The sequence below is a fragment of the Micromesistius poutassou genome (genome assembly GCF_964030765.1).
Source record: "Micromesistius poutassou genome assembly, chromosome: 4".
Lineage (NCBI taxonomy): Eukaryota > Metazoa > Chordata > Actinopteri > Gadiformes > Gadidae > Micromesistius > Micromesistius poutassou.
The window spans coordinates 3,083,785-3,111,284 of record NC_140274.1 but is presented as its reverse complement, the minus strand read 5'-3'; the positions used below and the strand labels follow the sequence as shown (position 1 = coordinate 3,111,284).

Here is a 27,500-nt window from a genome sequence, read left to right as displayed (position 1 = left end):
ACATCCTCAAGACCCCAGGACTACACATCCCCAAGACCCCAGGACTACACATCCCCAAGACCCTGACGACCGCCCTCACGACCGCCCTGTCAACCGTCCACCCTGACGACCGTCCACCCTGACGACCGTCCACCATGACGACCGTCCACCCTGACGACCGTCCACCCTGACGACCGTCCCCCCTGACGACCACCCTTACGAACGTCCACGCTGACAAACACCCTGACAATGGTCACCCTGACGACCGTCCGGATGACTGTCCACCCTGACGACCTTCCACCCTGACGACCTTCCACCCTGACGACCGTCCGGATGACTGTCCACCCTGACGACCTTCCACCCTGACGACCTTCCACCCTGACGACCGTCCCCCCTGACGACCGTCCAGACGTCCGTCCCCCCTGACGACCGTCCAGACGACCGTCCAGACGTCCGTCCCCACGTACTGTTAGCGATGGTGCTGCCCAGCCGGCCCCCGGAGCAGACGGAGGCGGCGCTGTCCACGCTGGTCACACTGGCCCTGCGACCCCCGCCCCCCTCCTCCCCCCCCGCCGCCCTCTGCTGCGCCGAGGAGGAGGAGGAGGAGGAGGAGTCGGCCCGGGAGGAGGAGGAGGAAGGAGGGGGGTCGGGCTGCGGAGCCACGGGGGCCTTAGGGTCCGCCCCCGCCTCCAGGAAGACCTCCGGGGAGCCGTTGACACTGTCCGCTGGGAGGGGAGGGGGAGAGAGGGGGGAGAGAGGGGGGAGAGAGGGAACGTTTAGTGGCTTTGTTCACGGCACATTTGACCTGCTACAGAATTATATCGTATGCTTCACATAAAAACATCGCGTTGAATGCAGAAGCAATAATAAAATAAATATAATACTGAGTGAGTGAAATGAAGAGATAATGAATGAAGAGAAAGATAGAGGACGGAGTATAAAAGAGTGGAAAGAGAGAGCGCGTAGAGGAAGAGATAGGGCGTGAGGGGAGGAGTAGAGCAGGAGAGAGAGAGAGAGAGAGGGAGAGAGAGAGCAGGAGAGAGAGGGAGAGAGAGAGCACGAGAGAGAGGGAGAGAGAGCACGAGAGAGAGAGAGAGAGAGAGCACGAGAGAGAGGGGAAGGAGAGAGGAGGATGTAGAATATTGGTGTATTTTAGTGTCTCTCTTTCTTCACATTTCTTAAGTCTATGAACAGGCCAGTGCCTCTCCTACTGATACCAGGTCTTATTTACAACATTCCTCCATTTGTTATGTCCCAACGAGGACGAACCAACCCGGTCATCTGGGGCATAGCCAGGGCCGTATACCTTATAAAGGGAGAGACTGCTTCTGTTCTTTTGTTATTTACATTTTCTTATTATAATACTCGCCCCAAACCTTTGGTTCGGCGAGAAGAGGGATCGACAGCCAAGGAGCACATCAGGAGACTGCTCCTCACCACCTGTACTATAGAGTATTCAACCTAAGTCTGTATCTCGCTGTATTACATCCTGGAATAAACCATCCATTCCACCCTCTGATCCAACCTGTCAAGCTTCATTGATTTACACTTCAAGAATTACTACTACAATTGGGAAAATACACAACGCAGAGACTATACGAAGAGTTTAGAAATAAGCTGGAATCTAACAAGGAGTAGAGAGAGGGAGAGAGCAGGACAGAGAGGGAGAGAAAAGGAGAGAAAGGGGGAGGAGAGAGACAGCCAGACAAAAGAGGAGGAGGAGGGTAATGTTTTCTTTGCGTTTGTAATTCACCGACTGCTACCTAAGAATCGATGCTGTTGATTTGTCTAATTAGAGAGCTGCGTGCTTCGGTATTGACTCGTGTTAGCGTGGGTGAGGAGAAAGCAACAGAAGGCACCAGAGTATACACTCCACAGAGAGATAGATGGAGGAGGAGATGGGAGCTTGACATCACGGTGAAAGAGGTTCATTGGCTCTGCTCATCAGTTTCTTCAGGTCGCTACACCGGCAGAGCGATTGCATTTACAATTAGCCGTTTAGCAGACGCTTCTGTCCACAGCGGTGAACAAGTGAGGCGGTGAACAATCAAGGCTTACAATCTGTATCGGAGTCGGGCTACGAGCACTGCATCAGCAGGACGGGCTGGTAGGAGAGAAGGGAAGTTGCTGGTAAATCGTTTCCCGGGCGATAAACTGGTTGATTGTTTTTTTTCATGCTAAACAAGGAAAAAAATCTAGAAATCTTAAAAAATGTACCGAAAAATCCAATAAGCCCCAAAGTGGTTTGAATAAATATTGCACATATTACAAGAGCGAATTTAATACTTCATGTTATATTTTTGCCTCTGCCTCTGAAAAGCAGGGTCTAATTCTCATAGGCCTATCTCTGTAAAGGGAATGCTGCATGTCACAGAAACCGATTAACTGTTGATTGGTCCAAAAAATGACTGACAGGCCGTCAACCAATAAATGGTGAGGGAAGAGGTTGTAAAGCCTTGGATACAGACAGACTGTCAGACCGACAGACAGACAGATACACAGACAAACAGATAGCTAGATCGATTTCCAAGTGTGCATCCACCAAAGTAATTGCATTTGAGATAGCGACAGATAAACAAACAAATATAAATATAAAATATATATACGGTAGTTAAAGAGAGTGAGAGCGAGAGTGATATTCTACTGTTGTCACCGTAGCCTCTGGGACCAAAATACATCTCCAATGCAGTTTGAATGGTTTGTGTTCCCTCTCTCTCTCTCTCTCCGCAGTATTGCATGCAGTTATTACAAAGAGGACACATCTCTTCTGGGATTCCTATCTGAGCATTGATCGCATCAGTGTCCTGCTGCACCAACAAAATCATTACCCTTAAGAAGGAGAAAACAAGCACTGTCGTCAGCAACAACAACAGAGAGAGAGAGAGAGAGAGAGAGAGAGAGAGAGAGAGAGGAGATGGAGAGAGAGAGAGAGAGAGAGGAGAGATGGAGAGAGGAAGAGAAAGAGATAGAGAGATGGAGAGAGAGGGATAGGGAGAGAGAGGGAGAGAGAGAGAGAGAGGAAGAGAAAGAGATGGAGAGAGAGGGACAGGGAGAGAGAGGGAGAGAGAGAGAGGAGAGATGGAGCGAGAGGAAGAGAAAGAGATGGAGAGAGGGATAGGGAGAGAGGGAGAGGGAGAGAGAAAGGAGAGATGGAGAGAGAGGAAGAGAGAGAGAGAGATGGAGAGAGGGAGAGGGAGAGAGAGGGAGATATGGAGAGAGAGAGAGAGAGAGAGAGAGAGAGAGAGAGAGAGAGATTTTTTTTTGAACAATACTTTATTTACATTAACTAACTGTAACACACAGTTACACAATCAATAAATTAGTTGAGGAATGGTGCAAACTTTAACTCTCCACCGGTCACCCGGCACAACAGCTCTTCCTGAGCCCACTGCTGTTCAAACACATCTATGTTCCCTGTGACCCTGTGGAAGCAAAACTCCAGCCTCAGTCTGGCCTTCACGTTGTACCTCCACAGGGTCACAGGGTCAAGGGTCGGCCCACCCTGCAGTCTGTCCCTACGAGTCAGGTAGATCGACATTTTTGCTTCACCAATTAAAAAGTTTAGGAGTCGACACTTTGCCTTTTCTGTCTTTTTAAAACCAACTCCACAAATAAAACCAGGGGCAGTGAAAATGACACCAAATAGGTTAAAAACACGAGTTAAAACATTAAAAATGTCTGTCAATCTCCTGCTGCACTCAGTAAAAGCACTCCTTCACAACACTGTGATTAAGAACAGATTAAAAGGCATTGGTGGCAATGGCACCATGTAAAATTCTCCACTGGAGATCTCCAGTTCTTTTTTTAGAGGAGGTTTATATAAAGTTCTCCACTGGGGGCTCAGCCCACCCAGCCTCCCAGTCCACACACACTCCGCTCTGTCACACAGGCACGTCTTGTGAATAGTTTGAATAGTGAATAGTAATAGTTAGAGTCTTTTTGTCAGCCTTGTGTAGACTCAATGTCTCCCCATCACTGTGCCTCAGTAGGGGGCCGCTGAGCTCTGTGAACCCAGGGCACAGGTGGATCTCGGGATACGGGTCTGTGGGATCCGGCTCAGCCTCTCCCCTGCCGTATTTGAGGAGAAGGACTCTCTCCTTCTCCGTCAGCCTCCTCCTCCAGAGCTCCAGGCTTCTCCTCCTCTGTCCTCAGCCGGACAGAGCGCACCCCCAGCACGGAGCCCAGAGCTTGAACATCTGTGAGCTCTGGTCCTGCTGCATCTACCAGTTGTTTGAGGCAGGTAACTGTTGAGTTGCACAGCGCCGCCATCAGCCCAGGCACGGTGCTGCAACACACATCCATCTTTGCGCCACAAATTAGAGGCTCCTTTAACAACCAGTACAGAGAGTTACACTTCTCACTTCTTTTACATTTAAAAAGCCCCCAGGATTTAAAAACACCCTGATAAAAAGGAGGCAACCCACCTAACTTTAAGAATTTAAAATCAGTTAAAAACAGAGCAGAATCCAGTCCCAGGTTATTGACACGCCTGAGTATGCAGCTGGCCACGTCTCTCCACACCAGGGGCCGTATTCACAAAGCTTTTTATCTTACCGCTAGGAGTACTCCTAACTCGCGCTAAAACATTTTACGTAGGAGTTTTTTCTTAAAAGTTATTCACAAAGCCGCTGCGACCTACTCATACTAAGGATAAATCACTAAGAGTGAACTAAGAGTAACGCCCCCTAACGCCCCCTGACGTCGATACTCGTACACGAGTTTAGAAGCGGTCAGTACGGTGATTGGCTGTTGAGTGCCGGCGGTCTTGGTGAAACTCATTCGCAACTTCCCACAAACGAGCCCACTAAATCAACGAAAAATAAGGAAATAGCCTAGGCTACAAATGAAGTCCTATCAAACAGAATACACAATGACAAGTTTGTGCAGACCACGATAATGACGTTGTATGCACGTTAAAACGAGAGCCAAAGCAAACAATAAAAATACGTAAATTGCATTAAATCTAGGAGACAATTAAGAACACCCTGCAAACAATTATCCAATTAGCATATTTCCCGCTCTTAAACACTTTAAATAACATCCCACACCGCCGTTCAAGTCCCCCTATCATGATGAATGAAAGAGACGTGAGCGTTAAACGCAAGCGAAAGCCCAATCGGTCCCAGGACCAATTGTTACTGCTGGCCCAGTTTGTGCTGGAGAGGAGGGGAGTAATAAAGAGTAAATTTGGGTCTGGAGTGACCAGTAAGAAGAAGCGGGAGGCATGGGAAGAAATATGCTTAAACCTCAATGCTTCCTTCCCTGCCGCGTGTCGCTCTACCGACGACTGCGAGAAGAGGTGGTATGCGCTGCAATCACAGTGTAGGTTGGAGATTGCCGACTATAAAAGAGCCGTCGCGGCTACAGGTAAGTCCATTATTAACATTGCTTGCATTCATTTGGGAAATGCATTTTGCATGACTTAAATTTACAATTAACAAAGGCTACAGTGATATGAAACTGAAATTTAATTTGTTGGAGGAGGATCTGCACCAAAGCCGTTGTCCCCGGTTGCATCAGTGGTGTACGCCGTCCTAGGCTCTGACACCAGCATAACTGGCCTTGAGGGTGCAGCTGATCCTGCAGCCGAGTTGCTAAAGGAGATTGAGGGGTACGCATGCAATGATTGCAATAGGCTACATGAAAAACTTTTCTGTTCAATATTTACAGAAGAATTACAATGTGCAACTGGTCAACCCACTTCCCAAAAATGTGTTACAAATTATATATATATCTTCCCCACAGGAGAAATCAAGATGAAACTCCAGCAGCATCATCTCATCACACAGCTCTTCCTCTTCTCCCCCTCCCAGCTCTTCCTCTGCCAGCTGCACCTCCTCTCCCAGCTCTTCCTCTCCCAGCTCTTCCTCTTCCAACTGGCCCTCTTTGTGCACCCCCTGCCTCTCCTCTCCCTCCTGCTGCTGGTGCCAGTTCACTGGTGGAGAAGAAATTGAGTATGGAAATTAGGGTTTTAAAAAGGCAAAGAAGGGTCCTTAAAGCAAAAGAGCGGCTATTACAGCTGAAGACAGAATATCACATTCTGAAGATCGAAAAATTGAAAGAAAACAAATGTGAATAAATAAATGTTCTCAACTACACAAATGTGTGTTGACTGATTTGTGCCAAGGTGTTTACCTGAAATGTGTATTCACAAAGTGATCCCTAAATGCCAGTCCACTCTGTTCCGCACTGCCAAATTCATTATCGTGTTCATCGCCATCATCAGCGTGGTCATCGTCATCTTCATCATCATCATCATCTGGCTGTGGAATGTTCCTCCGCTTGCAGAGGTTGTGGAGCATGGCACATACAGTGATGACTGTACTTGCCCTCTCTGGGCTGAGGCGTATTTCGCCGTGCAGGACATGAAAACGACGTTTCATCTGCCCAATTCCTCTCTCCACAACATTTCGTGTATTTTTGTGTGCTCTAACATATATGGAGGAAAACAGTAAACAATAATAAATATGGATTCAACAAATAAAAGGCGACAAAGAGCCAATACGATGTTTTTTACGCATAAGACTAAGCGTAATCTGCGTAATCACTTACATGTTATACTTTAACTGTGCTCCCGGTTGTGGATTGAGATAGGGTGTCAAGAGCCACGTCTTGCAGGGATAGCCACTGTCACCCAGCAAGTGACACCCAACTGGTACATGGTGCCTCTCAAAAAGCTGCCTCAGACCACTCTCCATTAAAATACGCGAATCATGGGTAGATCCAGGCCACTTCGCAACAACATCCAGTATGGTGAAATTTGCATCAAAAACAATCTGCGTGTTGATGGAATGTAGTTTCTTTCTATTGACGAAGACGTCCTCATCTTTTGATGGCGCAATTATTTTTATGTGCGTCCCGTCAATAGCACCGACCACACCGGGCATACCTGCAATTGCCATGAAGTTGGCTTTGATCCTGTGTAGTTCTTGATTGTCCAAAGGAAACCGGATAAACTGTTGGATGATATGTGGTCTACAGAGCGCGTTGATGGTTTGGTTTATGGCACGGCTGACTGATGGTTGCGATATTCCCAAATCATCGGCATTGCAAAGTTGCATTTTCCCTGTTGCTAAATAACGTAGTGTTGTCAAACATTTTATTTCCGGACTAATCGGGTTATTCCTGTTAGTCGGGGATGTTATTGCATCCCGCACTAATTCCACAACAACTTTGATCCCCTCACGATTTAGCCTATATCTCTTCATCAATTCGCTGTCCTCCATTGTCTCCAAAACATTTAGTCGCGCAGCCATTTTCCGATTCTTTGTGAATAGGTCTTAGTGAGTTAGGAGTCCTCTCGAGGACTTTTAAGCTCTCCTAAACTTAGGTGCTACTTTTAGGCCTAAAATACTTTGTGAATTGCTCTTAGTGAAAAAAGTTAGGAGTCCTAAATTTAAGACTGACACGGCCATTATTTTTAGGAGTTACTCCTAAATTCGCCACTTATGACCTACTTTTAGCCCTAAGATTCTTTGTGAATACGGCCCCAGATCTTCAGGTCCAGTCAAATACTTTTGAATGAACTGGAGCCTGAAGGTGGCTGTCCTACTAGCCAGGCGGACCAGGCCCTGGCCCCCCTCATCTCTGGATAAATACAATACAGACTGTGGTATCCAGTGCAGTTTATCCCAGAAGAAATTAACAATCTTCACTTGAATCTGGACAATGAGACCTGTTGGAGGGTCCAGACAAGCTAACCGGTGCCATAACATGGAGGCCACCAGGTCATTTAGGATTAGGATCCTGGGTGGAGCCACCTCCACTTAGCCAGTTTGTCATCTACTTTTTGTATAATTTCCTCCCAGTTTTTCTTTTCAGTGTCTTTGTTCCCAAGATAAACACCAAGATATTTCAAGCCTTCTCTTCTCCATATCAAGTTTTGCGGGAGAACAGGGAGGCCCTCCCGCCACTCGCCAACAGCAAGGGCCTCGCTCCTCCTCCAGTTCACCCTCGCAGCCGACACAACAGAAAACTTTTCAATTACCAAATTTAAAACACACACATCTTGTTGATCTTTTATAAAAACAATGACATCGTCAGCATATGCGGATAAAACCAACCTACTGTTAAAACCAAGTAAAAGCAGGCCTCGAACAGATGATCTTATCTTTTGTAAGAGGGGTTCCAGGGAGAGTGCATAGAGCATCCCAGACAGGGCACAGCCCTGTCGGACGCCTCTATGCACTCTAAAAGGAGCACACAAGCCACCATTAAACTTTAGCACACTCTCAATGTCACTGTACAACACCTTGATCTTGGCTATGAGACCAGCGCTGAACCCAAACCTCTCCATGACCTTCCAAAGGAAGTCATGTTCAACGTGGTCAAAAGCCTTTTCTTGATCTAATGCAATCAATCCAGTGTTTATGCCTAATGAACTGGAGACCTCCAAAACATCCCGAATTAGGTAGATATTATCTACCATGGACCTGCCGGGCACACAGTACGTCTGGTCCCGGTGGAGAATCTGCTCCATCGTTCCTTTGAGCCTATTGGCCAGGACTTTGGACAGTATTTTGTAGTCCGTGCAGAGGAGAGAGACAGGACGCCAGTTTCTGATGTCTTGCAAGTTCCCTTTCTTTGGCAAGAGGGTGATCACGGCTCTCCGACATGAGAGTGGCAGTGACCCAGACACCAGGCTCTCATTAAACATATCAAGGATGTCATGGGCCAAGATGTCCCAGAAGGTGTTGTAAAATTCAACAGTGAGGCCGTCAATGCCTGGAGCCTTTCTTCCATGCATGCCCTTCAGTGCAGCGTACAGCTCTTGTTGAGTCAGTGGGCTGTTGAGCTGTGGGTAAGTCTCTCCAGACACCTGCGGAAGTCCACCACAGACCTCCTCCATCAGTGAATCGATCGATTGAATCCGGGACCGGACCAGCGCACCTTGTACCTTAGTGTCCAGCAGGTTGGCTAATGCCATCTTTTTTGTCTTGAGGATTTTAATATATCCTCGATTTCCTGTGGACTCACTTGTACACTCGAGATCCACAATATCAGTCTCCAGATCTCTGATAGATCTGGTGATGTCACGTGTGACATTGAGCGTGTGCTGCTGACATAAAAGTTTAATTTGAACCTTTCCATGGTCCCACCACTGCCTCAGACTGACAAACTCGGTTTTTTTCTGTCTAAAATCATTCCAAAAATAAATTAGAGCCTCTCTGAAAGATTTATCAACAGTTAAAACAGAGTTAAAATGCCAATAGGCGCTTTTGGGTAAAATGTTCCTAATAAAAACGTTACATAAAACCAAAGAATGATCAGTAAAACCAACTGGTAAAATCTTACACATTTTAACAACACCAACTCTGTGCTTAAAAACATAAAAACGATCAAGTCTGGCTAAAGAGATTCTGTTTTCTCTAGCGTGGGACCATGTATACTGCCTGCAGCCCGTGTGCATCCTTCTCCATACGTCCACCAGGCCATGGGAGGAGACCAGCTGCCTCAAGGCATGCTGGGATACTGGACGAGGCTCTGCATGGTTGCGATCTAAAATCTCATTTTCAGTACAGTTAAAATCCCCACCCACAAATAAATAATCCTCCGGGTCACAGCTGTTTAAAATATCATTCATATTTTCAAAGAAGTGTTTCCTCTCTGCACCGTTGTTTGGAGCATAAATGTTGATAAAAACCACATTAAAATGTTCAAACCGAGCTCTGACTAAAAGACACCTCCCCTCCACAACATGCCTGACCTCCAGAGAGGTTGGAGTAAAACCTCTGGAGAACAGGAAGCCCACTCCTCCACTGAGGGTGGTGTTAGGCTTAAAACCAGTTCTCCTTCCCATTCTCTGTTCCAGTCTGCCTCGTTTCCAACATCACTGTGAGTTTCTTGTAAAAACAGGACATCAATGTGCTTCATTTTACTCATTTCAAACACTACTGCTCTCTTTCTTGTTTCTCTGGCACCATTAACATTCAGACTGCCTACTTTAAAAACATCCATAATGATAAAGATGTTAAGAACAAGACTAAGAACAATCAATGAAATAAATAAAAATAAAACTTGTACATTCACCATCATTAAAACACGAGTTGTTTCCTGACTTTAATTATCAGTTTTTTCAGTCTGAATATTTCTTGTTCAGTCAGCTCTGACTCCGCTCTGTGTTTCACATTGTATCTGGCTGAATTATAAAAACCCTACATATCAGGTACTGTTTTACTGTTTACTGTTCAAGTACTGTTTTAACACTGGCTGCCTCATCCCTTTGGTCTTTTTAAAAAAAGACTTCAGTACATTAGCAGTATACACCTGAGCAGCAGCCTCTCTGCAGCACTCGGTTTACCGGCCAGACGTCCGGCTTTGCCCCCCACTCCCACGGTCAACATGCTTCTCCTCTTACTGCGCTGTTGAAGAGGAGCAGACCCCCACCCGGACTCACAGGCCTCCATCTCTTTAGCCTCAGCTACTGTGCTCCCCTCACTCAGCTCACCTGCTGATTTACCTGCCTCACACTGGTCACCAGCGACCCCAAATCCTTCACCCAACTCACCTACAACCTCACCTACCTCACCCAGCTCACCTACAACTTCTCCTACCTCACCCAACTCACCTACAACCTCACCTGCCTCTTTCACCTCACCTGGTTCACCTCCCTCTTCTAGTTCACCTGTTACTTTACCTGCCTCACCCACTTCACCAGGAACCTCACCTGCCTCTCTACTGACACCTGTTTCACCCACCTCCTCGACCAACTCACATGCATCTTTATCTGAAATACCACCTGTCACCCCTACCTTACCTATCACCTCCTCACCCGTTTCACCTCCCACCTCCTCCCTCCCACTACTCACCTCAGTGCTCCCTCCAGCCTGGCTCTGTATCTCTTCCACCTGTTTCTCTGCAGCTCCTGCATCTTTCTCTTTCTCTGCGGCACCGGCCCCCCCACCGGCCACCGGCCCCCCCACCGGCCACCGCCCCCCCCACCGGCCGACCACCGACCACAGGAGCAGGCTGATGATTTCCGATGATTTCCCGATGATTTCCCCCACGGCCAGTGCTACCTCCTCCACCTTGCACGGAGAGCCGGCTCCGATTTTAATGCCGTGCTTCCGCGTCAGCCTGGAGAAAACGCTGCTGGACGCCATACCGGCGCCTCAGAGCGAGGCTGACGAACAACAAACAAACACTAAACTAACCAACAAACAACCAAAACCAACCTAAACAACACTAAACGAACACAACTACATTCACAAACACAACACAACGAAAATATACCGAAAGAAAGAAATAGAAATAGAGAAAAACACTCAATTTCATCTACCTCTTCCACTCACACTCACACAGAGAGAGAGAGAGAGAGAGAGAGAGAGAGAGAGAGAGAGGATCAAATATTGATCAGGTAAACAAGTCATTCACTTGACACTTGTTGTGTGTGTTTTACAGAGTGTTTACCCGTGTGTCCACATGGGGTCCCTTTAGCACTAGCCGTACCTTGGCTAACCTTTCAGCGCATCAGTCGCCAGTATAAATTGTTTTCATTCTGAAAGAGACTAATTCAATCCCTGCTCATTACACAGAGCATAGACAGTCCTTTGCTAAGCACATTATGTGTGTCCCTGATTGTGTTTGTGATTGTGACTGTGTGTGTGTGTGTGTGTGTGTGTGAGAGTTTGATTAGTGGTCAATACTTTCAGGACAGCTGAAAATATGGCTTGTTAGTAAAGAGTAATGTGTACATTAGGACTATAACTGCTTCTCCTGCCGACTTCTTAGTAACTGTCTTGTCCTGCTTGCTTGTCTCCTATGTGGTCCCGCCTTGAGCTCCTGTCTTGTGCTGCGCATGCTAGTGTCTACATTAATGTGTTGGTGCTACACGCTTGTTCTTTATGCTACTGTATGTGTGCTTTTATTGTAGGTGTTCTGCTCTAATCTACTGCTTTGTGCACTTTCCTATGATGTTTTATGCATGCTGTGTTTTATTGTCTGCATATTTTATTGTCTGTTTGCCATTGTCTGTCAATTCGTTCTTACTACGCGTTACTATATCTTGAGTCACCTATGTTGTTTTTTTAATCTTTGTTTATGCATACATAACTGTTGATTAGTTATGTGCAATGTCCCTGAAATAAACCAATAAATAAATTAAATTAAATTAAAAGGAAGAAAAATAGCTGAATATAGAAATGACAGTAAAAGGATGAAAACCAAAATCACTAACATGACTCTTGATCTTGGCAATAATATTACATCAGAGAAGGAGAAAGTAGCAGATGGCTTTAATAAACCTTTTTCATCTGTTGCCAGGAAGCTGGTGGAAAAGCTACCTGGGCTGACAGGTCAATATGGAGAAAGCCATGTGTGAGACTATAACTCTCAGTTAGGGATTCAGACGGGGGGTTTCCTCTTTGAAAAGCTGTCTGAGGCACTTGTTCTTCAGAAGCTCCAAAGGCTTGATGGCTCTAAAGCCACAGGATTAGACTTTATTACATAGTGGTCTATAGAACAAGCTCACTTTCCCAATGATCTCAACATTGGCAGAGTGATTCTGCTATATAAGAAAGGGAGTAAACTGGACCCTGGCAATTATAGACCTGTCTCTATTCTGAGTAGTCTGTCAAAGATAATTTAAAAAAGGACATTTTTGAACAGATTGATAAATACTTATCTTCACAAAACCTACTTCATGAGTTCCAGTCTGGCTTCTGTAAATCTCATTTCTACAGATTCATGTTCACTGTTTCTAACGGATTTCATTAAAAAAGAGGTGGACAAGGGTAATTTCTGTGGCATGGTGATGTTAGACCTATTGAAGGCCATTGATACGGTTGACCATTGCGTTTTATTGTATAAATTGAAAGCCATGGGTTTTAGTGACTTAGCATTGAAATGGGTGGGCTCCTATTTGGAGAATAGAATAGAATAGAAGGGGGGGTACAATGTCTCAACCACAAGGCATGGACTGTGGGGTTCCTCAAGGGAGTGTTTTGGGACCACTTTTCATTCTTTTATATATAAATGACCTAAAGTCTGTTTGTTCTTGTAATCTTTTGTTATATGCAGATGACTCTGCGCTGGTAGTTTCTCACAGTTTCTCACTTTCAGTAATGTTTCTCACAAACATTATTGAAAGAACACTTTGTGTTGTTAGCAGGTGGGTGTCTGTCGGTTATCACTTCACTTGGGGAAAACTGAGTCCATATTGTTTGGATCAAAAATTTAATTGAAAAAAGCCTCAGATTTGAAGGTCCTAGATGGAGATACTTACAAGTTACAGCCAAGGAATCAGTCAGTTACCTTGGCTGTGTATTAGATTGCCACTTATCTGGTGTAGGTCAGGCTCAAAAGGTAATCACCAAAATAAATGTAAAAATCTGTTTTTTGGCCAGAATCTCATAGTTTCTAGATCAAAAGACAGTGGTAATTTTAGCAGGAGCTTTAATTCAGCCTTATTATGAGTATATGTGTTTCTCATGGTACAATTGTGTCACAATACATTTGAAACATAGCTTCAGACCTCGCAAAATAAGTTAGTTAGGCTTATTTTTGACCTCCCCATGAGAACTCATCTTGAATCTTCCCACTTTGAGAGGTTGGGTTGGTTGAATGTAGAGGATGGTGTATCTCAGATACAGCTGTATATGGTACATAGGATTGTTTATGGGGATGTGCCCAAATATTTCAGAAATTATTTTAATCGAGTAAGTGTTCACAGGCATTCCACTAGGTCAACAGATTTTGTACCCCCCAGAGTTAAGATTCATTTGGGAAAAGATTATTTTCTTTATGCTGGAACTACACTGGAACAGGTTACCTGGTACACTCAAGTCAGTCAGAAACATAAACAAAAAGGCTTTGAAACAATGGCTTAGACACCAATCTTAGGCCTGTCTTAATTATGATCATTGTTATGTGTGTGACTTGTATGTACTTGTGTACATTCTTTGAGTGATTGATGTGTGATTTGCTGCTACTTGCCCTCTTCTCCTGCCACACAGGGACCACAATGGAAACAAGCCTTCAGGCTCTATTCCCTCCCTAATTATTTATGTATTTTAATGTATGACACAGAGTGCTGTTCATATTTTATATCAAAATGGTCAAATAACATCAATCAATCAATCAAATTGTGATTGTGTCCTGCAATTGTGTGCTTGGATTTTTTTGTGTGTGTTTGCGACTGTGTGCTTACAATTGTGTGTGTGTGTATGTGTGTTTGTATCTGTGTGTGTGTGTGTGTGTGTGTGTGTGTGTGTGTGTGTGTGTATCTGTGTGTGTGTATTTGTATCTGTGTGTGTGTGTGTGTGTGTGTGTGTGTGTTTATGTGTGTGTGTGTGTATTTGTATCTGTGTGTGTGTGTGTGTGTGTGTGTGTTTATATCTATGTGTATCTGTGTGTGTGTGTGTGTTTATATCTGTGTGTGTATGCATATCCACGCACACGTTTCTCCCACGTGCCCTCCTCCTGGACCAGCATCACGCCGTCGCCATGGTGTCGTCATGCCGGCGGGACCCTCTCTAAGGCTGCTCTGGACGAGGTGAGTGGGGGGTCAGCCCGCTACCTGCCAACACCTCCGCCCGGCGACGGAGAGGAGGAGATAATGGGGGTGGAGCGAGGTCACGCAGGCCCCGATATCAGAACCAGCGCCTGGAGGGGCGGGGGGGCACCCCACCCGGGTGTACCTGATCAAACTGCAGCGCACGTCGGGGCCGGAGGGGCGCATGATGGGGTTGCTAGGCGACCGACATAAGCAGGATTTCCCAGTGTAAACAGAATATAATTCTGTGTTGTTTTTTGGACGAGAATACCGAGATGCAACAATGTCACCGTCACCGCTGACAACCATTTAACCGAAATGACAGAGCTGGGAGATTAACCCGATAATGGAGCCGCTAACGAGGATCAGGCAACAAGCGTCTTTCTGATCAGTGTTTAAATGGCCGTTGTGATTTGTGCGTATTGATAAAGGCTTGCCCCGTGTGGGTCCCTGGATTGTTTCGGTCCGTTGTTTTGTGTCGATGCTGGAATAAAAGGTTGAATACGCTACATCGCGTTTTAGTTCTCAATTAAAAAACAAACAACACATTTGCATGAAGCTAGTATATTTTGTCCACTCCCATGTCGATAGTGCCTTTTGAACAGATCAATTAAATGTGCGATGTTTTGAGATTAATCACGGACAATCGTACGATCATTCGCGATTATAAATTTGAATCACTTGGCAGCCCGACAAAATACAGACAGGGAGAAGCGATGGGGAGGAGGAGCAGGAGACTAATGGGCTCTTTATGGTCCCACGTTCACGCAACGCAAGGGCCACGCAGACGCTTCGACGTAGTCGTGAACGTTCATCGTTCTTCGTTGGGTTTTAGTGAGCGGACCAATCACAGCCCTTGCGGCCGTGTCGCCTCGACGGGTTACAATTTTTGGGAGGCGCATGTCCGGCCCTTGCGGTGGACGCAAGGAGGGTCCGCAAGGATGTAAGGGGTCCGTAACCCCCTTGCGTTGCGTGAACGTGGGACCATAATCAGCCCTTTAGGGTCTCTCTGCTGCCGGGCTGGGATTCAGGCTCAGACCTCTGTGGAACCGCACAGAGAGGACTACTGACTCTAAGATCTGTAGTCCTGGACTACCGACTCTAAGATCTGTAGTCCTGGACTACCGACTCTAAGATCTGTAGTCCCCTCTGTGGAACCGCACAGAGAGGACTACGGACTCTAAGATCCTAGTCCTCCACGACCCCCCAGAGAGAGAGACAGAGAGAGACCCCCCATAGAGGACTACAGACTCTTCAGATCTGAGACTCTTAAGATCTGTAGTCCTCCATGAGATCCGTCTGGTTGACCTGACCAGGTATGACGAGGCTAGACAGCCACAGAACCATCCTGCTTCAAACAGGAACACCACCAGCTAGTAACATGGGTACCAGCCAGCCCCCCTGACACCCCACAGAGCACCATTGAGTCCGCTTTCCTCTCTCTGACACATATTTACATTCAGCTTTGAAGTGTGAAACAATATTTGCTAATTTCCGACAGCTGAAACACTCTGCCTGCATCTCTGTGCCTCACGCAGCAACACCCCCACCACCACCACCGTCCTCCTCACCCCTCCTCCTCCCCTATCCTCCCCCATCCATCCACACAAACACACACAGAAAAACATGGCCTGGACGGCAATCTGTTATCTCTAATGAGCCCAGCCCGAGTCGTCTCGCACGGCCTCATCCTCCCTCTCGCAGTCCCTGGAACAATGCACAGCTTCCTCTATCTCCACGGCACAATGGGCAGCGACAGGAAGAGACCAAGAAAGAGAGGAGAGAGAGAGAGAGGAGAGAAAAGCTAGAGGGAGGAGAGAAGAGAGAGAGACAGAGGGAGAGGGAGAGAGAAGAGATAGTGACACAGAAAGAGGCAGAGAGAGGGAGAGAGAATAAAAAAGAGAGAGAGAGACAGGAAGAAGGAGAGAGAAGAGCTAGAGGGAGGAGAGAAGAGAGAGACAGAGAGAGAGAGAATAGATAGTGATAGAGAAAGAGGCAGAGAGAGAGAGAGAATAAAAAAGAGAGAGAGCGGTTTAGAGGCTTTCTTCACACAAATAAACATGCAAACACACAATCTTTTTTTAACCGTGAATAAGGGAATGGCAAATGTAAAATGGGTTTGGCCAAAGGACACTCAAATTGTCCACGTGATTGCTGTCTGCATAGGAAATGGAGTGTAGGGACAATCCTGTCTCAAATGGGCTTGTGGTTTTAATGAAGGGGATGTTATTCCCTCCATATTAAAACCATTAATCCCAATAAACCAGGGTTGGTGCAAGGCATCGATGTTGTAGTCTTGCCCGTATTGGGCAGATTAAATTTGCTCTCAGTGCTTTAATAACAACTAATTGCAACTTATTTTCTCAGGGCAGGAAATGAGCACACTGCGTGTGTGTGTGTGTGTGTGTGTGTGTGTGTGTGTGTGTGTGTGTGTGTGTGTGTGTGCGTGCATGTGTACATGTGTGTGAATGTGTGTGTGTGTGTGTGTGTGTGTGTGAGAATGTGTGTTTGTTAGGACTGCACAAAATATTGTTTTCGTATAATTAAAATAAAATATAATACATTTACCATAACTGAAAAAAACAACAAAGAAAAGTCTGATTTAACATCATTTTCTCTGATTGAAGGGTTCTTGGATACAGAGTTTGTTGGGAGTGCCATGCCGGCTCTGCATGCACAGCGAACCACCAATCACTGACCAAGGTGGTGACCAGACAACCAGACAATCAAAGGCGTCGCAGACATCCCCGCTAGTCGTAGAACACAACTTCAAAATGAGCCAGCACAAAGAAGATTTAATTTAAAAGAGAACAGCAACGTGAGTTGTGTGGAATTATTTGGGTTACAGATAAGACGACCTTGACCAAAAACAGGTACTTATTCAAGAGTGCCTTGCAATTGTGGCCACAACACGACTAATTTATTTTCCCATTTAATTCGCCACCACAAAGCTCTGTATAAGAGTGCAAAGCCAACTCCGAAGGCCATGCAAAGCCAAAGCAAAAAGCTGTTTTGGATGCCTTTGTCAGTTCCTCATACAAGCCGGGTTCAGAGCGATCAATCATGATACAATGATTCATTCTTTTTTAGATAATACTAAATACTAAGTATTGTGTGTGGGTGTGGGTGTGTAAGAGAGAGAGAGAGAGATAGAGAGAGAGAGTTGCAATACGTCTGCAAATATTTGCAGAGCAAACCTTGACTTTCTACCTCTAGGCATCCTTGAGCAGGAAACCTAACCCCTACGGGCCCATTAGTGCCATGTCACTGGGATAAAGTGTCTGCCAAAGAACGGATCAGCAAATCAGATCCTCAGGATCGACCGACGCTCCACATGATCCTCAAGAGTCCTTCTCTGATCCTGCTCAGCGCATGCTACGGTGCTACGATGCTACGCCCCAGGTACATGCCCTCATCTCCAATTAACTCCTTTCTCTAAGATATCGTCCGTGATGAACCAAAGCATCTAGCCTCATATCCACACGCGGCCTCAAAAGCTTTCACAACGAGCCACGCTCCCCTTCGAGAGCTGAAAGAAGAAAAAGGAAAGTCAGCGGCGATGAGAGGAGGGAACAACAACACAACAAACCCGGGCGATGAGTCATGTCCGCTGGTGGACACGGCCTCCTCAGCTCTGAGCGCACACAGTGAGGAGCGGCGGTTAACAGACGTGCGCTCCGCTCTCCAGACGCAGAGCTCCACAGGGAGAGAGGCGGGCTGAGCGCACCGCGCCCACCACGGGATAGACGGTCGCTGCGGTGGAGTCTGGGGCCCAGCGGACTGGAGTTAGTCCTGCTTCTGTGACGCGGACACAGACGGAGAGCTCAGGCGCCCAGACGGAGAGCTCAGAGGCTCAGACACCCGGGCCACGTCTGTTTTCTTATTGCACATTTTTGAGAACATTTGGATGATTTCACATCCATGTTTATGGACCTTCTTGCTCATCTTTCATTTAGAAAAACGTGAGAGACCAAATGCCGAAAGCTAGATAAAAAAAAATATATGAATATACATAAAACAGTTTTGATCATTACTTTTGTGTAAGGAAAATATTATTACAACCCCACACACCAAACACTAACCAAATCCATTCCCCAACTACCCAGTCTTGATTCTCAAAACCAGAACTCTTGCAAATCACTGTTGAAATCTCGCAATCGGAAAAAGGTCTCTTTGGCCAAAACAAACATCCTAAGGCGCTATGGACAAGGTCACGGAGAAGGCATGAGAATGGACGGTACGTGTTGCAGGAGTAGAGCTCATCTATGTCTCAAATTCATCACACTTTAGCTTTTTCAGACAACTCTCCCTCTCCACCTTACTCTCTCTCCCATGTACTCTCTGTCTCTCTCTCCCCTGTACTGTCTCTCTTCTTTATTCTCTACTTCACTCTCTCTCCACTTTTCTCCCTCTCTCCATCTTTCTCCCCTCTCCACCGCCCCTCTCTCCACTCCCCTCTCACCCTCTCTCCCCCTCCCCCTCCACCTCTCCTCCTCCCCCTCCCCCTCCCTCTCCCCCTCCTCCCTCTCCCCCCCTTGAGTGCCTCACCTATGAGGGCGGAGCGTCCGTCCCCCAGGGGGTACCTCTGGTAGCGGGGCACGGGGAGCGGCGGCAGGCGGTGGAAGAGGGCCTGCAGCAGGGGCTCCAGCCGCGCAGCCGAGGGGTCCGACGGGTAGAACAGGTTGAACACCTGGGAGCAGGCCGGGTGCAGCTGGCTCACTGGGGGGGACACGGGGGGGGACACAGGGGGGGGGGGACACAGGGGGGGGGGGACACAGGGGGGAGACACAGGGGGGAGACACAGGGGGGGGGAGACAGGGGGGAGACACAGGGGGGAGACAGGGGGGGAGACACAGGGGGGAGACAAGGGGGGAGACACAGGGGGGAGGGGACACAGGGGGGAGACACAGGGGGGAGACACAGGGGGGGGGAGACAAGGGGGGGGACACAGGGGGGGGGGACACAGGGGGGAGACAGGGGGGAGAGACAGGGGGGGGAGACAAGGGGGGGGACACAGGGGGGAGACACAGGGGGGGAGACACCGGTGTCAAAATGTAAATGTAAACATTGTTCTAGAGATGTCGACTGTTGTAAAGAACACTGCACGCGCCTGTCGACGGATGGGGGCTTTTTGACATATCCATGTGTATTACCGGGTTGTATTACAAAGGCCATTTCATTGGACAGTGTATTTGCATAGATATTTACATAACGCAATCTGATTGGCCGACGGATCCGTCGCTGCCTGAAAAGTTGTAAATTTCTCAACTTTTTGACACAGGCAACGGAGCCAACAGAACGGACGGACCTAGACTGGGTACCCCGAGTCTAGGTCCGTCAGAAGGGTCTGGAGAAGAGCACTACATTTCGTTCTGCTTCTGATACGTTTTTGCGGGAGCCAATCACCAAGCTGGCTTCTTCCCCTGGCCCGCTATTGGCTGGTTTAACACAATGACGACAGGGAAGCGACGGCAAGCAGCCAATTTGATTGAGCCCGTTGATCACACCTCTTGTGCTGAAGAAAATGACAGCAGCCTCCCCAGACCAACGTGCAACCTACGATTGAGCTTGGTCTGGCAACAGCCAGGCTAGGACGGACCCACAATTTCGAGAGAGCCCCATGCAAAGTCAATGAGATCCGTCAACGGACGTAAGCAGTGTAAACGCGGCGTTAGTGGAGATTACATGACAGCAGAGGACAGGCTAATCCACTGCCATTAGAGAGATAGGAACCTGTGCTGTGTTCCAATATCCATACTATCCGCACTCACTATCCTACTTAGTTTGAGTATCTAGGGCCGCGTTCCAATTAAGATCGGGGGGAAAGAAGTGTACTGAAAGGACCCGGATGGTGAACTCAATACGGTCAAACCGCCGAGTGCGGATCCATGCACACTTTTCGTACTCAACAGCAGCCATCTTAGCTAGAGGGCGGAGCCAGGTTGAGCCAATGGCCGTGTCCCAATTCAGGGGCTGCATCCTTCGAAGGACGCGTCCTTCGAAGGTGTGGCCTTCGTAGACCATGAAGGCCACTCCGAAGGCCAAACGAGTGTTGTTAAATGAGACGGTCTGGCCTACGGAGCATTTCCGGATTGCGTAACCAGCCGTTAACGTCCTTTACCTTGCGTGACCACGCGCCGCTCCTGTCTCCTAGCAACCCTGACAGCTGCGGTTCAAACCGGACAGCGGAGGAGAAATATGGAGCCAGTAATCATAATTGTATTGGTTATGTTTTATCTTTTATTGGAGGAGTGGGAGAAGATTCACCGCCGGGTGAATAGGAAAATAGGACGTTGGCTTAACATAAATTAGTTAAACGTTATATGTCTAGCGTTAATGTCATTGAACTTTGACAATAAAGTTACATATTTAAAATGGTCCCAACCTTACTTTTATATAAACATTTTTTTTCCCGTTTTGTCATTAAATATGTATTCACTGCAGCTGCCGCTTCCACTCTCTCCACGCCATTTCTGAAAAAAAAAAGTCTTGGGATACGTTGGGCCGTGGAGGATCCACCCGGTGGGTCCTTCAAATCCGGGAAAAGAAGGCCTCATATTGGCCGCATTTGAAGGAGCCTTCGAAATGGGACAGCACTTGACGCGCCGCTGTGACGTAAGCGCTCTTCAAATGCGTCCTTCGAAGGATGCACCCCCTGAATTGGGACACGGCCAACGTCTGTGCACTTTCCTCATAGCCTGCATTAATGGCGTCATTTTATAGCTTTTATAGCTTTTATAGCTTTTTATAGCTACTATGCGTAAAGAGTTCACCATTCAAAGCGGGATGCTGTTTGTTTGCAAACAGCAATCCTGTCTGCAAACAACCTATTAGTAGAACCAATTAGTTTTATCATCATTACAGCAGCGGCAGACAGTCGCACAAATGGTTGGTAAGAGTGATACAAATATTTTGTGGCTTTTTTAAGTCCTTAAATCCTTGCAATTAAAAAAATAGCACTTGGGCCTAGCTATCTTTGTTGTATACGGGTTATCCTAGTGATTGTTAGTGCTTGGCACTTGGTTCTATGAACATCCTTACTGTGCCGACAGCGATATATATTGTTGTTTCTATTTTTTCTGACAAATGTACTCGCTAAACGCCCCAAATGTAAAGGTAGAGGTCTCACCTTGCACGGCGGGCAGCACGGTGCGCCTCATGGCCAGCACCAGGCCCAGAGGGCAGCCCAGCAGGAAGCACTCCGACACGTCGAAGTCAAAGCGGCCGGGGTTCAGCACCAGGTAGCTGCTGTTACTGGAGCACACCTCCAGGCTCTCCTTCATCAGGCTGGGACACACACACGCACGCACACGCACGCACGCACACACACACACACACACGCACACACACACACACACGCACACACAATGAATACACACGTACACACATACACACACACACGCACGCACAAAAACATACACAGACAGGAATCAATCAATTCATGCACACCCCCAACATCACTGTGCTGCGTAAACGTTGACCAATAAGGAGGCTCAGCCTCACGTAGACCAATAAGGAGGCTCAGCCTAGTGACTCAGCCTCACGTAGACCAATAAGGAGGCTCAGCCTAGTGACTCTGTGAATACATATTCAAATAGTTTTTAAAAACAGACATTCAAAGGTGAAAATTAATATTCAAATGTGGGAAAACACATTTGAATATTAATTCAAATGTGTCTGCTTTGCGAGTGGGCGAGTGGGAGACCAGAACACCACAAGACAAGAGACAAGAGTCAAGCGACAAGTCAAGCCACAAGAGTCGGGACCTTAAATTGCTTGCACAAAACTCTTGATCAGCACTCAGCATTTGTTTATTGTTGTTGTTTATTTAAACCAGTATGCGCAGAGAGAGTGAGGGGGAGCGAGAGAGAGCGAGAGAGAAAAAGCGAGCGAGTGAGCGAGAGCGAGGTCTGCGGTCTTGGCCATTAGTTAATTTACTTATTTTTGTGTAGGTAATATGTTGTCAAATATGTTTCAACTTAACCTAAATAATATAATAATAAACTACCTATAAGTAGTTATGTCTCGTTGTATTAGTTTGTCCTGTTATTGACGTAATGTGCGTCATTGACATAATGCGCAAATATAGATATTTGCATAGTTCGAATATATGCGTTTTTTTTAGAGCGAATATTCAAACTTCTCAATCATTTTTGAGCTGGACTGCCGTTTTTTTTAGAGCGAATTAGCGAATTAGTAATTTTGACAGCCCTAGCCCTGAGGGCTTAGTGATGGTTGGTGGAGAGTAGAGCTGAACCCCCCCTCCCCTCCAGCCAAAGACCTTCAACATCCCTGGACCGGCCTGAGGGACCTTCGCCTCCTCTTAGTCCCTTCAGTGCTGGCGTTAAGTCTCACACGCGGAAAACAGGATTACAGTCTGCAGCCATTTTAAGTACTCAAATCAACGTTTTTTTATCTTTTGTACTCTTGCCGTTCTCGCGACTCCTGTAGAGACTCCTGTAGAGACTCCTATAGACTCCTGTAGAGACTCCTATAGAGACTCCTATAGTGACTCCTATAGAGACTCCTGTAGAGACTCCTATAGTGACTCCTATAGAGACTCCTGTAGAGACTCCTATAGTGACTCCTATAGTGACTCCTATAGAGACTCCTATAGAGACTCCTGTAGAGACTCCTATAGTGACTCCTATAGAGACTCCTATAGAGACTCCTATAGAGACTCCTATAGACTCCTGTAGAGACTCCTATAGTGACTCCTGTAGAGACTCCTATAGTGACTCCTATAGAGACTCCTGTAGAGACTCCTATAGTGACTCCTGTAGAGACTCCTATAGTGACTCCTATAGTGACTCCTGTAGAGACTCCTATAGTGACTCCTATAGAGACTCCTATAGAGACTCCTATAGAGACTCCTGTAGAGACTCCTATAGTGACTCCTGTAGAGACTCCTATAGTGACTCCTATAGAGACTCCTATAGTGACTCCTATAGAGACTCCTATAGTGACTCCTATAGAGACTCCTATAGAGACTCCTATAGAGACTTCTGTAAAGACTCCTATAGGGACTAATGTACACTCTGTGCGCATTATTCCATTAACTTGAAGAGAGACTAAGATGAAGCCACACACTGCTATGAAGCCGTCCCTCTCTTTCTGTCATTGATTTTTCTCTCTGTTCTCAGATATGCAGAAGCAGGATAGAGACAAGGATAGAGATAAGAAAACTGTATTTTTCAGGGGTTGGTTCATTGAGATAATGCCATCGTTGCTTGACTCGTCTTTGGGGGAAACCAGAGAAGCGTGGCATTGGATAGCAAGCGTTGCTAAAAAAAATAATGTTAATAACGACAAAAGCTAGTAAACGACAATGAGATCTCGTTCCCAGAGGACGTAATGAACTGAGCTGGACTGCCGCACACAGCCCAGCTCCAACCCAAAGAGTGGAAACGGGAGGGCATGGAAAAACAGGGCGGGCGAGGTTGCATCGTCATGGACACCATGCATTGATACAACGACGTTGATACACCGGACGAATCGCAGTCCTGGTTTTCAATAGCCGGTCGTTACACCACAGGCCCGGTCCGCCTGCTGTGGGGCGGGGGAGTGATGGGTGCTGGGAGTTACTGTTCCCGCGGTGGTAGATATTACTGCTCCTGCCCAGCAGCATTCAACAACAGAGCCGAGCCCACCGCTTGGTACCGGAGCAAACCGGCTATTTATAGCTCGTCAAAGGCAGACTGGGAGGAAACTCTTGATAAATAGCAAGAGGGAATCATGAAATTACACTGGGAGGACCCTCACACAGGGGCTGGGTTGAAAGGGTCTGAATCTCTCCGATTTATATCTGGAGCGGGTCGCGTTGACATTCGCAAGATTTATTGTGCGACGGCGAGTCAAACCGACCGATGTATGACGTCAGCTATGTGGTCTGCTATTCAGTCGTCTAACAGGCGCTTTAACCGGAGCGGTCCCCAGTGGAACAGAACGTTCTAGACTGACGGTCATTTATGGGCAGGTAGGGGTACGTCTTTCTCTGGGATTCATGCAGCTGCTCTGTGGACATTGGGGTTGGAACTAACGGCACTCCCAGGAGCTCTCCTCTCACGACGCAGCGCGTGGAGCGGGGCGCCTAATGTGGGTTACCTGGGAGAGAGAGGGCGGGACTTCCCAGGATGCTTAGCGGCGAGAGGTGAAAGAGAGGGCGGGACTTCCCAGGATGCTTAGCGGCGAGAGGTGAAAGAGAGGGCGGGACTTCCCAGGATGCTTAGCGGCGAGAGGTGAAAGAGAGGGCGGGACTTCCAGGATGCTTAGCGGCGAGAGGGGAGAGAGAGGGCGGGACTTCCGATAGAGGGACATCCGTTTCCTTCAGGTTTCGAATGTTGCTCTGTCGTGTTCATGTCATGTCGTGTTCTGAGTCTTCTCCCGGCCGCGGGAGAAGTTAACTGTTAACTAGCGTACACAAAGCTCACAGAAGTAAGACGTAAGTAAGTAAATAACCTGGGGTTATTTACTGACCCCACTCTGACCCCTGACCCCACTCTGACCTCTGACCCCTGACCCCACTCTGACCTCTGTGCTCTCTGATGTGTACATGTGTCTATGGACCCCCTGACCTGGAGAAGAAGCTGTGGTGCTGGCCCGTGGAGGCGCCGGTGTCCCCGTCGTACGAGTCGCTCTGCTTGCGGCTGAGCGGGCTGCGGGGCCCCGGGGCCTCGGTGGGGGCCGAGATGTCGATGTTGCTCTTGCTCAGCCGCTTGCTGGAGCTCAGGCCAGGGTTGGCCTCGCCCAGCAGGCCCTGGTTGTTCTGAGGAGGAGGAGGAGCAGGAGTAGGAGGAGAAGGAGGAGGAGGAGGAGGAGGAGGAGGAGCAGGAGTAGAAGGAGGAGGAGGAGGAGGAGGGAAAGAGAGAGGAGGTAGAGGGGGATGAGGAGGAGGAAAAGGAAGAGGAAGGGGAGGATGAGGGGGATGAGGTAGAGGAGGATGAGGAGGAGGAGGAGGGAGGTAGAGGAGGATGAGGAGGAGGAGGAGGGAAAGAGAGAGCAGGTAGAGAAGAAGGAGGAGGAGAAGGGGAAGGAGGAGGAGGGAAAGGAGGTGGAGGTGGAGTTGGAGGTGGAGGAAAAGGAGGAAGGGGGGATGGGAGGCAGAGGAGGAGGCGAAGTTGATCATTGGGGATGCTTGACATAAATACGAGAGAGAGTTGTTCAGCAAAGACATGGTTTATCTGTGCTTCATAATCCATTGGGATTTGGTCCCTGGTTTGGGTGTTCTATAGTATATTGATGATGGTCCCTGGTTTGGGTGTTCTATAGTATAGTATGATGGTCCCTGGTTTGGGTGTTCTATAGTATATTGGTTATGGTCCCTGGTTTGGGTGTTCTATAGTATATTGATGATGGTCCCTGGTTTGGGTGTTCTATAGTATGATGGTCCCTGGTTTGGGTGTTGTATAGTATGATGGTCCCTGGTTTGGGTGTTGTATAGTATGATGGTCCCTGGTTTGGGTGTTCTATAGTATGATGGTCCCTGGTTTGGGTGTTGTATAGTATGATGGTCCCTGGTTTGGGTGTTGTATAGTATGATGGTCCCTGGTTTGGGTGGTCTATAGTATGATGGTCCCTGGTTTGGGTGTTCTATAGTATGATGGTCCCTGGTTTGGGTGTTCTATAGTATGATGGTCCCTGGTTTGGGACCATGTGGGGTACCTTGAGGCTCTCTGTGCTGTTGTTCCTGCTGCTGCTGGGGCTCTCAGCCCTCTGGTGACTGCCAGGACTGCCAGCCCTCTGGTGGCTGAAGCACAGAGCGTCGAAGCACAGGACGCCGCCCACACAGTCACCTATCAGACACACCTGCTCAGGGAGGAGACAGGCCCGCACACACACACACACACATACCGCACACACACACCCACACACATATGCACGTGCACATACCGCACACACACACACACACATACCGCACACACACACATACCGCACACACACACACACACACATACCGCACACACACACATACACACACACACACACACACACACATATGCACACACACACACACACACACATGCACACACACACACACACACACATGCACACACACACACACACACATGCACACACACACACACACACATGCACACGCATGCATACACACACACAAAATTCAATTCAATTCAATTTTAATTGTATAGCCCTTAATCACAGTAACAGTCTCAAAGGGCTTAACATGACATATATTTATGACCCCCCCCCCCGACCCTAACCCTAGAGCCCCAGAGGGCAAGAAAGAACTCAGTTAATTAGCAAGGAAGAAATCTTGATAAGGAAATCAGAGTGGGGGAACCCTCCTTCCAGGCGGCTTTAGTGGCAGTGTGTGTGTGTGTGTGTGTGTGTGTGTGTGCGCGTGTGCGTGGGTGTGTGCGTAATAAGGGGCGGTTGCTTGCCACTAGTTACGTGGGTCACTCGTCAGAGATTTGTAGTCCTCTGGGGAGCCAAGCGTCTCAGGTAATTCCACAGCCGTCTCAATCTCCACCTTTTTTATTGGCTTCCATTAAAGTCGCTGCAGCATATTATCAAATTGCGTATGCTAAATTACGGAGGAGGTTATTGCACTGTGCTCTCCCATCCAATTCCCTCCTCTCTCTCTCCTGCCAATCTTTTTCTCATCTTCTCCCTTCCCTCCTCCTCTCTCCTCCCCTCTCCTCCCCAACTCCCTCCTGCCTCTCCTCCCCATCTTTTCCTCTACCCTCTCCTCCTTTGGTCTTCCTCCCTCCTCTTTCTCTCCCTCCTTTCTCTTCTGCCACTCCTTTTCTATCCCCTTCTCTCTCCCTCCCTCCTCTCCTCTGCCCTCCCAGTTTCTCCCTTGCACTTCCTTCCTTCCTCTCCACTCCTCCTCTCTCTCCACCCCTGCTCCTCTTGCGCATCCCCCATGTTCTCCCTTTCTTTTCTCCCATCTTCTGCCCTCCCTCCCCCTCCTACCCCTCTACTCTCCCCCCTCTCTGCCGTTGACATCTCACGCATCAACGGGCACCGGCGAACCTCCGAGACTGAGACAGCAGGGAGACAAGAGAGGAGA

At 47.7% G+C, this 27,500-nt stretch overlaps 1 protein-coding gene across 1 annotated transcript in view; it reads right to left on the bottom strand.

Moving 5' to 3' along the window:
- The window catches only part of pitpnm3 (PITPNM family member 3), a gene marked incomplete at both ends in the record, with an annotated part of 115,049 nt that overhangs the window by 28,484 nt on the left and 59,065 nt on the right, over positions 1 to 27,500 (bottom strand). The window contains 7 exons of the mRNA XM_084467227.1: positions 447 to 537; positions 643 to 704; positions 18,137 to 18,268; positions 19,019 to 19,189; positions 21,600 to 21,757; positions 25,045 to 25,235; positions 26,132 to 26,275. Coding sequence (XP_084323353.1) covers positions 447 to 537; positions 643 to 704; positions 18,137 to 18,268; positions 19,019 to 19,189; positions 21,600 to 21,757; positions 25,045 to 25,235; positions 26,132 to 26,275 — 949 coding nt within the window. The remainder of the gene's footprint in view (positions 1 to 446; positions 538 to 642; positions 705 to 18,136; positions 18,269 to 19,018; positions 19,190 to 21,599; positions 21,758 to 25,044; positions 25,236 to 26,131; positions 26,276 to 27,500) is intronic.